The sequence below is a fragment of the Anastrepha obliqua genome, chromosome 2 (genome assembly GCF_027943255.1).
Source record: "Anastrepha obliqua isolate idAnaObli1 chromosome 2, idAnaObli1_1.0, whole genome shotgun sequence".
NCBI classification, from domain to species: Eukaryota; Metazoa; Arthropoda; class Insecta; order Diptera; family Tephritidae; genus Anastrepha; species Anastrepha obliqua.
This window is the reverse complement of record NC_072893.1, coordinates 89,288,699-89,304,157: the sequence shown is the minus strand read 5'-3', so window position 1 is coordinate 89,304,157 and position 15,459 is coordinate 89,288,699. Positions and strand designations below refer to the sequence as shown.

General features: G+C 35.3%; 1 protein-coding gene across 4 annotated transcripts in view; it reads right to left on the bottom strand.

The window, feature by feature from the left end:
• Positions 1–15,459, bottom strand: part of LOC129238656 (uncharacterized) — a 74,791-nt gene that overhangs the window by 14,059 nt on the left and 45,273 nt on the right. Inside the window, exons 1-2 of one of the 4 annotated variants that reach the window (XM_054873758.1) lie at positions 11,288–11,370; positions 10,130–10,251 (exon numbers count right to left, since the gene is read on the bottom strand). In XM_054873758.1, the coding sequence (XP_054729733.1) occupies positions 10,130–10,143 (14 nt within the window). In that variant the 5' untranslated portion in view covers positions 10,144–10,251; positions 11,288–11,370. Of the gene's footprint in view, positions 1–10,129; positions 10,252–11,025; positions 11,148–11,287; positions 11,371–15,459 lie in introns of those variants that run through there. The other 3 variants (XM_054873754.1, XM_054873759.1, XM_054873757.1) reach the window with 3 other exon arrangements.

The following is a 15,459-nucleotide window of genomic DNA, read 5'->3' as shown; positions in this document are numbered from 1 at the left end:
CTTGAAATGAGCCTAAATACTTTTTTCTATATGATTCTATTTTCTATAATACAATAAATAACAAAATGTTTTCAAAATACATGTAATGTTTGGTTTTTAAAGCCCTTTGCGCTTTCTATTTAAATAAAAAAATAAATAAAAATTATTTGTGTTTTGTATTTAAATACTTTACTTGGGACACCATAGACCTTCAGAATGAAGTGCTTAGCTCATTTTCATGCTAATTTATATCCAGCAGGAATAACAATCGCGTATGCTGACGATATTGCAATAGTGGCAAGGAGCAAAAGGTATAGAATAAGGGTTTTTAGAGTAAATGAAGGTAAAACTAAATATCTGAAGAACTCACGCAGCGAAGGGAGATTAAATCCTGAAAACAGCGAAATGGGGACAGTCACCTTTGAGGGTGTTCAGCTCTTAAAATATCTGATAGTTCTAATAAAAAACAACGCAGTATAAGACAGAATAATGGCACAAACAAGGAGTATTACGACCACACAAAATTGCCGAAGTCTGAATTGCTTACAAGTGAATCTAAACTCCTGTCTCTACCAGTCAATAATACTGACTGTGCTGGCTTACGCCTGCGAGTGGTGGATAATGGCAAGTGAAGACGAAATAATCTTAAGAGTTTTCTAAAGAAAAATATTGGACTCGTAATTGGACCCATGCGCTGCAATGACGGAACATAACGAATACGCTACAAAGACGAATCTCTGAGCTTATGCCGGGTAGAAGACGTCGTTAAACACATAAAACCCCAAAGGCTTCGATTGTCGCTACACACAGCGCGCATGGAGGACATCCGCCTTAAAAATCTTTTTTAGCGACAAATTCCCTAACGACACGAGCTTGAGGACGTTCATGGTTAACCTGGGTTGAGCAAGTCATAGCCGATCCGAAAGAGTTACGAGTTCGTGCAGAATGGAAGAGGCCTGTCGACGAAGCTGACGCTCACACTGAGCTGTAACCTCCCCTTGATGATGATTTCTTTTAATATTTACAGTATTTTTCGAACTAAATTTTTCTAGTTATTTAAAAGGGAAAATATTAATCATGCTTTAACCGAAACTATATACAGTTTGTCAAATAAATGTTCTGACATACTAAAATATTAAGGTCGTTTGCACTTCTTTAACTGAAACCATCTCTTCTTACTTCATTTGGCGAGCCTTTTAAAATGATTTCAATACCTTACATAGTTACCAGTACTTTGTAATGGTAAACTTGTTGAATCCACTAAAGGTAGCAAAACGAAAATACAAAACTAAAACAAATGCTTCTCTCAGCTGTCAAGAAAGGATTTTTACATATCTTTTTTCGGCATCGTTTGCTAAGATAATTTCATACACCGTTATCTCACCGAGTTGCTACACATACGTTAGTCATCAATCAGTCATAAAATCGTCGTAAGATGATTTGTTAATCAAATTATCAAATCGTACGTAAATTATTTGAGGTGACTCTGTCGGTCTATTACAATCATACAATAAGAAAGAGTATGAAAGGTATCAGAAACTATTTACATATAACATAAAAATCGTAGTCGGAGTTTTTCATGAAACAGTTTGCCAAGTTTTGTAAAAGTACAACTATACTTACGAGCTGTTCGAGTTGCTTTCGGCCCAGTATATTCTAAAGCGTTGGACGCGTGCCCAGCAAGGAAATGGATGATTTGGTGTTTATAGAAGATAAGATCGATGTTAGTACAACAAAAATAGTCTTCACTGTTGGCAACGGACCTCAGTCTAAATTCTGCCAGGGCAATGAACCAAAACGTAAAGCTCATTTGGTTCTTTTGGTTGCAGTAAAGCATTTTATACACCAGCCCAAAGCCAGGATATTAATCCAATAGAAATTAACGAACAGACGACAAGAACGAACGCGTGAGGTAAAGCATCAAGACAAACCCAAACAGACAAGCCGATACCGAGCAATGATAGTGCTACATTCCGATGCCCCATTGGCCACTAATCAATGGAGGTTATCGATAGCGTATAACGCCAACAATTAGGAGAGGAACCTGGACATAAATACCTGGTGTGTCTAATAGGCATAAACACGGCTCCACCTTATGAAATCTTTTATCAGTCCCAGGGTGGAATCAGCCGAGAGGGGAGGAATGTTATAGGGTTCGTGGGAGCATGCCCCACTTACCACTGGTGTAATGGCACCTTCGATAATGTGCCGCTTCGACATTTTCGATTTTAACCGCCTCTGAAAAAAACAACCATTAGAAAATTAGTGACCATTTGTAAAGGAAAAAGTTCCAAATAACAATGGAAAGGTCGAGTAGAGCTCAAAAACGCTATTTTCGAGGAATGGCATAAAATAGTCCAGGGCTACTATAGTCAAAAATTGATTCAAGTTATGAAGAGTACAATGCAAGGTGTTTTACATGCTCGGGGTAGTCATACAAAGTCCTGATTCGTATTTATTTTTTCAAAACTTATATCTAAAAGTTGTTTACAGCAAATGTAAAAATACTTCCTTAACCGCTGTGTTTGAAATGTGTATTCTTTTTGGTTTTTATTTCTGCGTTATTTTTAAACGAAATAACTTTTCTACTATTGGATTACAAATTATTTATATCAGTTAAATAAAACCAAAGACTGAAAGAAAACCATAAAAAGATACATATTTTCTAAAGCAATACATTCGAATTTCGCTTGATTAGTAGATGTCAAAAGACTTTCTTGACAAACTGTAACCCAAAGTTTCAAACCTTGTACAAAAGTTAGAGAAATTTAACAAATTTTCATCAAAATTTTGTACTTTGTAATCTGTATTTGTAGAAAATACTTAGTTATTACATGCCTATATAACAAGTAAATTTATAAAAACTCGCGCTGATTTAAAAAAATTGTTTTTGTTTGCTTTTGCTGTCGGCTTTTACCATATGACAATATTTTTCTATTATTTACGCCATTTTTCAGCGTAACATATTTGAAACCATTGAGATATAAAAAAAAAGTGTGCAAATTACTTCCAACTATTTCCGTTTTCAAATTTTTAATTGCGTGGCAGAATAAACTGAGTGCGTAACTAACACCTTTAGATTTATTATTCATGCAATGTGTAAAAATTCAGTAAATTAAAAAGTTATTTGTTAACTACTGCAATGTGCAATCATAATATAGGAGTGTGAGCTCATAAGCTTTAAATCGTGGTTAAAATGTATAAAAAACAAAAACAATTAAGTTATATTTTTGTAAACACGCACAAATATTTTCCTGTTTGCTTTCGTTAATTGAGGTGAAATTTTTTACTTTTTTGTTTAATTGCACACATAATCCATTATATGTGTAAATTGCATTTGTTTATTTATTTTTGGTTTTTAATTGCAAGTTTTCTTGTTGTTGTTTCTATTGTTTTGGCGAGGAGTAGCGGCGCATCACTTAAAAATTCGGAAGTCTTGTAATGGATTATAACTGATGTAAACGGATGGGTTGGTGGGAGGCTGAGCGGCAATAGGTTTGGGTGGTTGTGTGTGTGTGTGTGTTTATGTGGGACTTCCACCACCGACATGCAATAGCTGATATGTTGGCATCATACGGGCATATAATAAACATAAGTATGTCTGCTTGTGTGTATGGGTGTATGTACATATGTATGTATATGCAAGTAAATATATCAAACATACGAGTACGTCAGCCGTTGGGTTGATCGTGTACGGTTACAATTTCCTTTGGGCAAATCAACGTTACTATATACACCAATAAATATATACACACATACATACATACTTACACAAACACACACATACTTACGCCATTCATGCTCAGTTAAACAAGTAATTTGCGCAAATTTAACCAAAGCAAACGTAATTTATGATTCATGCAATCTAACGTATACCACCACTGCACACACACACACACACGCACACACGTAATTACTTAATACACTTTTAGCAGTACATTCATTGTTTAAAAATTTAGCGGCAATATGAGCATATGAGTTGGTAGAAAATTCACAATTATGTGGGAATAAACGCACCCATAATTCATGCATTTCTCACCCGGGGCAAACACCCGCGCATGGATGCACACACAAACGTGCCTAGTATTCATTTTTATGTGGCTACATGCATGGCTATGTACTATGTGCATGTGTATGCTGCCATTTCGTTGTACATGCACTTAAAAGTTGTTAAGAGTGTGGCTGCCAAACTAGTTTGAGTTAAGTAAAAATAAAAAATGCATTGAGAAAGAAACTGAGTGATGGTGTTGAAGGCAAACTTGATGGAAAAAATGAAATGCATTCTTGCTGTTTGCAAACACTTGCTTCGAATGGATGCATTTGATGCGTAATATTATTGACGTTAAAAAAGAATTTTAATGATAAAACGGTTATAAAACGGTGAGTGTGGCAACTTAAATTGAAATACTTTGTTTTTGGTAATTTTCGCACTTTGTTTGGAGAATACTTGGAAATATCTTTGGCGGCCTACTTCATAGCTGGTTGATTTTTGCAGTAAGACTAGTGACTTTAGTACACATTTTTGTTACACAAAATGTGGCCAACTTTAAATTCAAGGTAGAAAATTTATTGTTAATGGTTTTGATGAAACCAAAACTAATATTTATTACTTGGAGCTAAAAATATACAAGGATAGAGGGTCTTTTAAAAGTGACGCCTAGATATCAGAGTAGTATTCGACATTTGTCAAGTAGACAGACGTACGAGGGGTGCCTTTTATGTGTCGGGATTTGGCAACCCTGGTGTTGCAATCTGGCAACTACAGCTGTATCGCAAAGTTTGACATTTTTTGGCTTTTACGTACTCAGAACGTTTTGAAATACCAGCGCTATTTGTGTTGTTTACAGTAACTTAAAAGACACATCTCGGTCCAAAAATGGAATTAAATCGTGAACATTTGCGTGCGATTATTTTTTACAACTTTCGACGTGGATTAACTCAGCAACATTGCATGGATGAACTTAATTCATTTTTTGGCGATGAAGGTCCATCAAGGACCAGTGTTTATCGATGGTATGGTGAATTCAATCGTGGCCGTAGTTCACTCCAAGACGAATTTCGTGAAGGTCGTCCAAAATCAGTTGTTGTTCCGAAAACCATTGATGATGTGCGCGAACTGATATTGCAAGATCGTCATGTGACCTATCGTGAGATTGAGACAATCTTAAGCAATAGTGGGACCAGCATACATTCAATATTGCACATTTGACTGTCAAAAAAATTTGTTCGCGTTGGATCCCACACAATTTGTCAATCGCTCAAAAAAAAAGGCTCGTGTCGATTGGTCGAAGGAAATGCTCAAAAAATACGATCGCGGGGCTTCGAAACACGTCTATGACATCGAGACAGGTTTCAAGATGAGCCAAATCCAACTAAAGTTGTTCGCGCACGAAGCACTTCCAAGCAAATGGTCGCCTGTTTTTTCGGAAAAACTGGACATCTCGCAACCGTACCACTAGAACAACGGAGAACAGTAAATTCTGAGTGGTACACAACCATTTGTTTGCCAGTTGTCTTCCTAGAAATTAGGAAAACCAATCGCCAAAGACGGATCACTCTTCACCAGGACAATGCGAGCTCTCACACATCGGCTCAAACAACTGCATTTTTGAGCACCCAAAACATCGAATTAATGGGTCATCCGCCGTATAGTCCTGACTTGGCACCGAATGACTTCTTTTTATTCCCGTACGTAAAAAACAAACTGAGAGGTTAACGTTTTTCGACACCTGAAGAAGCGGTTGCGGCATTCAGAATGCATGTTTTGGAGGTACCCCATTCAGAGTAGCAAAAGTGCTTCGACAATTGGTTCAAATGCATGCAAAAGTGTATAGATCTTCATGGAGAATATTTTGAAAAACAATAAAGTGATTTTAGATGATTAAATTTGTTTTTGTTCTCTAATCCCGACATATAAAAGGCACCCCTCGTACAAGTTTTCACAACACAACAAAGCGATACAATTTTCGAATGTTATAATGAATCTCTAAGAACAGCGTATTGCAAAATTCGTGAATTTTTTGGTGGAAACATTCATCCCAATGAGTCAACGACTCAAAGTTTGCTGAAAAAATGTCAACTGGTTCTGCCAAGGATGGAAAAAGGACTGGCAGACCAAAAACTGGACTTTCTATTGAGAATATTGTTATTGCAGTGCAAAGTGTTTCTGAACAACCTTCAATATCGATATCTCGACGATCTCAGTAATTAAGTATTCATGAATCGACTGTTTGGTGTATTTTATCTTTAGAAGTGCTCATTGTGGGCATTTAAATGATGTCATACTTTACATATAATTGCTAAGAGCAGTATTTTGAATAAAAATATTGAAGCCTAAAAGGATCTACATAAATTTTCATATGTTTTATTTTAAAATAACGTCTAGGTGCGTCTTTTCAAATACCCGTTATAGATAACGATTGAACCGCAATAAAATTGCAGCTAATTCAGTACAGTTTTATTATTTCAGCTTCAAATTCTTTTTGCTTATTTAGTTTATTAGTGAATTAGTTTTATAGAGAACTAAGTGAAAAAAATCATCGTTTAATTGCTGTCGAATTTTTAGTTTTATCTCCCATATCGAGTACTGGGATCGTACCGCTTACTCTGATTCAGTTTTTTTATTGGTTCTATTGGTCTCAATCCTGGAGCGTTTCCTCTCTCTCTTGCAACATAACGGACGTGTTTTGTTTAGGTTTTTTTTTAATTTATGGATTCAACGTCATCGCTTTCAACAGCTCGTCCTCTGAGCATCCTCTATGTGGACAAAAGTTCTTAGTCGACACCCGTATGATATCTTTCTGGATGAGAAATTGAAACTATTGCACCATCGGTTGAGTCATAAATTGGAGGTTTGGGCTGAAACTCAATCCTGGAACGAGGATCTTGAGACCCCGTTACATCCAGAAAAAGTTTGTGTTATTCAAAACAGTATATGGACTTAAAGGTACTTTCTATGATAGCCAGTACATGCAAATGATTCAATACCTGGCCCAAGTGAATAACTATTGCTTAGGAAGTAAATGTTTTCAGATTAATTTCACCAAAAAAATCACAAACGATATGCTGTTCTTAAAGATCGACCATTTTTATAATGAGTTTGAATTATTTTAAAGCGTTATTCTATCGGGCCAAATTTCTACTTGACACATGTTAAAGATCACATAAAAAGTAGGTAGCGTCTAGGAATTAGTCAATATTGACATCTAGGCGTCTTTTTTGAAGACCCTAGTAATATAGTAAACATAATGCAAAGATTGAAAACTTTGTACAAAACTTAAATAAATCGCCAAATTTTCTTCCAGGTATACAGTTTTATAGCTCTTTGAACTTCGGTACAATAAAGTGCAAGTTTCAAGTGGCTCAAAGACTGCGTTGAGTTTTGGAATTTTTTTTTGCTAAATGTTTGTGTTTTCTTCCATATAAAAAATTGAGAGTATCGTTTCTTAGTTGTAAAAAATATGTAACCATTAATTGAAATTAAAAACTATTTATTCTAAAATCATCTCACCCGATCAGTGAATTACAAATTTTAAAGCCCGAAAATTATACCTGGTCCTATTTTTGAGATAGAGTGGTACGCCAGATTTAGTTAACTTGTTTGAAAAATTGTATTCTAGAGATTACATTTCATTGCACTATGGTGTAAATACGCCTTTTATTTACTAAAGTTAATAACTTCCAACAGATAGAGATATTGAGTAAGAAAGTGAGTTACATCTTTGTAATGAAACATGAACGACTTTTGTCAAAAATGTGTGTGTATTGTGCCCAATAACCTAAAATATCTTTTGTGTTCTACTACATATTTTAGAAGTAGTTAGTACAAAGTCCTAGTGACTGGCACAACTACCTTAAATATGTTACAACAGGGTCTATTTAACTTAGATGTTCCCTACCTCAGGCTGAGCATGGCCTTATGCCAAATTCTTTCAGTAAATTTTCCACCTTGCGGTCAAACTTCAGAATATCTGCAACAGGAACATTCTTGATTTCATTCGGATTCATTTGATCTCGATGAAAGATTTACAGTCTTGTTCTTGCCAAGGTAATATAGTTGCATATGATATGCTTTGTGGTTTCAGCATCCTCCAGACAGAGTTTACACTCTGCCTCAATCCCAAAGTGAATTTTTGAGAGATGAGAGATGGTAATTTAAGTAATAGTGACCTGTCAGAAAACTAACTATTTTCTTGATGTCTACTTTACGCACCTTATGCAGTTCTCTATTTTAGGTAAAGGCCTTATAAGAGTTAAAGTCTTATAAATACGTCTTAAAGACATGTCACAAGCATTTATTTTTATTTAGGATATAATAGGATAATACATTTTTTTATTTAATGATTATAAATTAAAAAAAAATTTATATGATCTAATTAGCTGTGAAATTTAATTATCCAAAGTGTTTACAAAAATTGCATTTGGAGAAAAATTGCTTTCACATTCCTCGTTATTATCATATCGTCGTCACTACTCATCGTCAGCAGTATCTAAAAGTGCCTGAGGCTTGACGCCATACAGTAATTATATAACCGCTTTTGGAGTGCTCTAGCGTGTCCGTTTAACAAACGTTTACTCTGTCCAAGAAGTAAAATATTATATGTTGCATTATTTTTCAAAATTATTTACTTATTCCATTTTAGGTGAATATTTCAGCTATAGTTTCGCGCCTTTTCCTTTAAGTATAATAGATAATTTAAAGACAACTCAGATGCATTGCTGGCATCCCAGCTTTTAAAAAATTAGTTATGTGCATCATTTTCTTCACTCCTTTCACTTCATTTCACGCATTTTCCATATTTCAAATAAGTGACAGTTTTCTACAGGAAAGTCGCCTAGAAAAAAATACTTTTTCTGCAAAATCGGTAAGAATCACAACACAAAATATAGTGGCGAGAGCTCACATAAAACTTTTATACTTTAATAGTTGCTTCTTATTAAAACCCAGCCAAAATTGTCTAGGTTTATGCAAAATTAAAATTTAAGGCAAAGCCAATCATTTATTTGGTAGTAAAAAAAGTAATAATACATTTTCTCACCAAAACCTAACCGAAATATTTTCTTATCCTAATTCTTTAACTCTGCGACTGTCGCAGCCAAATGGGTTGGTACGTGACAATCATTCGGACCGAGCCGAAACACCAAATCATAGAAAAAGTTTGTTCTAATAGTTGCCGCTCCTCGGGAGCAATGGCAAACCTCCGAGTGTATTTCTGCCTTGAAAAAGATCCTCATAAAAATTACTTGCCGTTTGAAAGTGGTAAGGTGTAAAAAAGATCAAATATCACAAATTGGAGGAGTGTCTCAGCCAACCGCTAATAGAGGGAGTAAGCATCAATTGGATTTACGATATTATAACTCTTTAATATCAACTTTCACGTAATTTCAGCTTCCAGATCATTTTTTTCTTAAGAACTTCTTCTAATACCTAAATAGGAGCTATTAAAATTTGCACTTTATGTCTGATGCACGATTGAATTTTCAGTTGCATTCAAATAAGCAGGTTTTGACTGCTAAGTTTTTGCTATATGGCAGCTTTTTATGAAAATAAAGTAATAAAAATGGCAGCAAAAAGTAAATAAAAATTTGTTTTGGCCAGAAAACAAGCATTGAAGCTATAGCGTATAGGAATTTCTTCCTTACTTCTTGGTAAAAGCTGTCGCCTTAACAGAAAAATATAAAAATATAAAATAACAAAATAAAATATTTGTCATAAAAATACTTGGCTTTTTCTGACTCAAAAAATAAAAGTCATAAAATAACACATTATGAATTACATTTTATAAGTAAAAAAATAGTTCATGTTTTTCGACTTTTTCGTAAAAAGCTGGACACGAACACTTTGAAGATGTTTTTATGGAAAAGCCTTGTAACAATTACGATCTCTTAAACTGACATTTTAAGTCTGGGGAAAACACATTTTTGTTACTTAATTGTAAATTGACTATTTATTAAAACATGCTATTTGTCTGTCCATATCAACATATATATACATACATATATACATTGAAGGCCGGAAATCATTGCTTCTTACGGATTTTACGTAGTTTTAATTTCACTTTAGAGCCCCATAAATCACTAAAGTCCTTCTCACGTTATTATGCAATTTATATCTGTGACAATGCAATTAAAATTGTGTGGTAATACTTACATTTTTAGCAACATATCTGCTTATTTTTCTGAAATTTTGTGCACTGAATATTTGATTATCAATCCCTTTCGCTGTTCAATATTCAATATTCGTATCAATACGGGCCGCAATCAAACGAACACCTGCAGTTGCAAGTAAAATAAAATGGAAATATTTAATTTTTTTCATGCAAACAGTACAAGCAAAACAACACTTAGAGTTCATGCACACATTACGGTATTTCGAGTTTTTTCTCGATTTTTTTTGTATTTGTCTATTTGCCTGCTGATGTGTAGTATTGTTTAGCCGTTAAATATTTTTGCTTAAGAGTCTTGCGACTTTCACTTTTCACTAAAAAAAATTACAAATGCAAAAAATGTTTTTTTTTTAATTAGTTGATTGTTTTTGTTGGATTTTTGTGCAGCTAGCGCGCTATTTTGATTATTTGTTGTATTTAGAAAATTTGGTGTCTAAGTACGTATTTTGCTTGCATTAAAATTTGGAAGCGCACACGCCACAAATGTTGTTGTTTATTACTAAATGCCGTTCAATAATAAATAGTTTAAGTTGAGCCTTTTTCACGCTGCAAAATAATGCGAGCATGAAAGAGGTGAGAATTTGAAAAAAAGTCGTAAAATATTTTTTTGCGAATAAAAGGTGATGTTAGAAAATCGCGCACAAAACAAAAAATTTTAGCGTGCAATGGCGCACAAATAAATTTGAGAAAGGAAAAAACATAAAAATTAAAAAGAAAACACCAAAATCACAACACGACTGTTTTGGGTGTAACCGTTGCTGCTGCTGCTATTGCCTTCGCCGCCAATGGACGATGCATTCCAAGGTAACACACACTCAATAAACTTTGAAAAAGATAAAAAAATAAAAAAAAATTGTAAAAAGCACAAAATATAACTAACGGCAATATATCTGCGTACAGGTCGTAGTATTGGCAGAATGACTGACTAGTGAATTGGCAGGCAAGTAGGCACTGGCACACTTCACGGTTATGCGCGCACTTAACAATCACTTTTGGTTTCGTTGCCAGCCGAACAAGAAATGGTAAAATGATGAGCGTTCAGAGAGCTGAAGACTCAAGACTCGAGGCCGAAGCCGAAGCAACAGAGCAGACTATAAAAATTATAGACTTTTAACTAAACAGTAGACAGAAAAAAGACTTACTACGGCGGCGGTTGTTGGCTGTTAGCTCTTAGCTGTTGGCTATCGGCTGGTGAACTGGCGAACTGATGATTGAAGACTAAAACATCTCACGCGGGCTGTAGGTTGTAGGCTGCCAGTTGCCTGTTGGTGCCAATAACCAGTGCATAGTTAATTTTGAGGTAAGCGGCAGAAGGTTGAGCTGCGACGATTGTAGGAGAGTTGCTGACAGCGGTGAAGCAGCATTAATTTCAGTGGCAGTGGCAGAGCAGAGCCGTTGATCGTTGCTCTATCTCTGTCGCTGCTGTGCACTCAGAAGACATTGGCATAACCATATGCGAGTAGAAGAAGGAAGTCGTGGCTTGGCAAGCTTTAATCATCATCTGGTGGGCATTAATGAGCATCAAAGAGTGACAAAGCAACCCGATTCGTACTTCACGAGCTAATAAACGAGCGAAAAATATGCCGCTAGTAAGCGGTTACACGCTTTAGCTGCGATCAATTCAAGGCATACCAATACAATTCATAAATTGCTCCAGCTTAAATTGAAGTCGATGCTGTTTACTATTTTCTTCTTCTGAAGCCGGCCATGCTTATTGAGAGGCAGGCAGGCAACAATGTCACTTGTTTTTGTTGCTGACTGCTAATATGATATTGAATTTGGGTGCTAGGAGGGATGCACACACACATGCACACATAAATCCAAAAAAAAAAAAAATGCAAGCTGTTGTATATTTTCGTATGTGGCTACGAAAAGAGTCTACGTTGGGCTTTTTCGAAATGTTTCGAGATAGAAGCATTTACCATTTTTGAACGCTCCGATGCAGCCAAAAAGTGTTGACGTGTGTTGGTACTTTGCGCGAACGAAAGACTTAAGCAACAAACCCAAAGAATTGCAATGAAGCGCGAATGACTGGCGATCGCTGTCAACCAGCTTGGCGATTGTTTGTTCACAAACAACGAAAGATTCAAGCAACAAACTTGCATTTCACACACGCACACGCACGTACGCTCATACAATCGTGCATACATCTCAGCTGGGTAAGAAAAGGGATTTTAATGGCATGTCGTGAAATATGCAAACAAACCACTGCAATGCATATCTTCGTACAATAGGCGCACAAACGGCGTGCATTGCCAATATTTATCAACTTAAATGAAAACAAACACTGTGTGTATGCGAAAATAACAGAAGAAAGAAGAAGTAGTAATGCAAAGAAAATGTAAATAAAATATGTAAACATAAGTGTACATACATACACACATTGCATTAGTGGCACGACTGCTCTTCGAGTCTGCGTGATAGTTGGGCATTGTGGTAGCGCTGTGACTACACGGCTACATGGCCCCATGGCCGGCCTAAGGCCACGCATTGTTGGCTACTGTCTTGGCTGCATTTCAGTTCAAAGCAGCAAAGTTTAATTACTATTGCGGCACTTTAACATTGCACAGCATCTAAACTATATACATATGTACATGCATGTGCATGTATGTGGAGAAAAAGCGCCAGAGCGTTTACTTTTAGTAGTCACTGTGGCTGATGTTTGCGGACCGCACACGCTATGATTAGAGTACATTCAAGTCAGTCGTATGAAAAAAAAACACATTTATTTCGCAAGTGTTGATGTTGGATACCCAAAATAGTTACTTTTAATGTGTTTCGAATATACTAGCAATTCCAAGGTTTTTAGCTCTCCTTTTAAAAATAAATATATATATTTAATATTTCTTTAAGTTACATTTGTCAGTGGGAGCCCGCATAAAACGATTAGCTGCTCCAACTGTAAACCAAATTTAAGTCGGCTTATCACTAGGCCAGCTTAAAAATGTACCGGTTGTTTCAAAATCAAGAGGATCTCCTCGAAGCGATCTAATACCCAATACTTTTCCCGAAGCAAGTATTCCTGGCATCGATACTTATCGGAGGTGGTCGTCGTAGGTGCATGATTCCCGTTCGCCCGGGCCTGGATTTGATTACCACTGTGGTCACGAAATATCAAATGATAAAAAAAAACTGTTTCTAATAGCATTTAAACTGCTGCTTAAAACTATTTCTAGCAATGAAGTATGAGTGGTGAGCTACAGTCACTCAAACATTATTCGATAGAGATGAAATTTTTTTGTATAGTTGATTTATTATTTATCTTTATTATCTGTTTTTAGAGCTGCTAATACTTTATATTTCTATGCTTATAGTCAGCAATGGTAGATTATTTTCTGGAGTTTATTCATTTAGAGGAAGTAAAATTCGAAACATTATTTATTATTGCTTCATTGATTTCCCATAAATTTATTAATTTTGGAAAGAGATGTTTGCAAACTTTTACTTTATATTTATTTAAATAGTTTGTTTAAAATATTGATTTGTGGTGTCAATAATATGATTTTTAATCATTTCATTTATATTTCATTATATTATATTTTGCGAAAATGGGAAAAAAGTATGCAGATATTTATTTATTTTTTTATCAATATAAAATACAAAGAAGTGCTTACCCTTACATTGTAATGCAAAGAAAAAGAAAAACAGAATTCACGCTGCAGGTTAAAGTTAAGAACGAGCGACTGTTTATTTCAAATTTTTAAAATTTTACGGAATATAGCACTTTGCTGGGTATCCTTTATTCAGCTTGAAGTCGTGGAAGGACATGGAGTCAACCATTTTGCTTGTGTATTATGGACTAATTTGGTTCCCTTCTTTAGGTATCGCCCTTTTAAGCTCAGATTTGTTATGAATGTATATTTTCTTATATTTGACTTCTAAACCGACCACAAAATTTCGATGACCTTCAAATCCGGAGATTGTGCAGGAGTTTCAACAATGGGAGGACATTAATATATTACCATGCTTTTATTAATTATGACTTGTGTTTAGTGTCGTTATCTTGATAAAAGCGACAGTCAGCTTCAATTTGTAGTGTTCTAGCTCTTTGAACCAATTTGTTCGTTGTTTCTTCGATAAAGGTCAAATTTCCAACTCCATTCGATGACATGCATAAGCAAATCATAAAATTTCCATCGCCGTGTTTTATAGTAGCCCGCAAATTTTGGTGTTTGACCTCCGTATTAGCCTCATGCTATATAAAAGGTCTGCCATTTGGTCCAAGCAAGTTTATTTTTAGCTCGACTGCAAAAAGTACGATCCTTCAAAATGCTGGGGTTCTATTTAGATGGTCAGGCTCAAACTGTAATCTCTTACATCCACTCTTTGGACCTACGAAAGGTTTATTACGGGCTATTCTATCATTTAAATTTGCTTCACTCAGTATTTTTCGAACAGTTTCTAGTTGGCAAGTCTTACTTGAATCCCTGTTGGCCATTTCAGTTAACTTTGGAGCACTTGTTGCTGGATTTTCTTCACTTGGCGCACTAACCACTGACAGTCTTTCTATGTAAAAGTTCTATTTGGACCCTGTCGTCCCTTATTTACCACACGATTTTTATGCATAGGCGTTCCTTAATGTATTGAACTGTTGACGAACAGCTATTTTACGATGCGACATTCCTTTTTTGAAATGCTCCAAAACTAACTCACGCTTTTCTATCGAAGTATGCGATCCCATGGTTAAAAAAACAGGCGTACATAAAATTGAATATTACTTTATTTAACATAACTCACTCTACAAACTCTCGCATACTAAAAATACAGTTTTATTTTTTGAAACTTGCGCCGGGAGGAGCGGTACTAGTAACTGTGTCATTTAAGCTGCGGCGTGAATTCTCTGAGTGTTTTTTCTTTTTGTCTTCTGCATTACAATGAAATGACTGGATACTTTTTTGTATATTAGTTGAGAAATAAAATAAAGCAAAATAAATAAGATTTCTGCATACGCGCTTTTTCCTTCTTCGTAAAATATAGAGTACTTTTCAAAAAAATCATATCTGTATCAAATAAGGCATGAGTGCCAATATATAAAACAGGCGTCATCCTGAAGTTTGCCAGGTAATAGGCTTGGTGAGTGTGTTGTTCTCTTTAAAATTGAGTAAATTGCCAAATGCAATGCTTATAAAAAGACATTTAACATTATGGAAGAAATTCTTGTTTTTATACTGAATTTAGTTTGATGAACAAAGACTCAATCAGCTTAACGAACTCTGTTAATGTAGGGGCACCAGTTTTCATACCATGTAAATAACAGAATAATGTAGTTTAGTGTAACAGACAAATCGGTTTATGTAGCGAACATTGGAGAGCA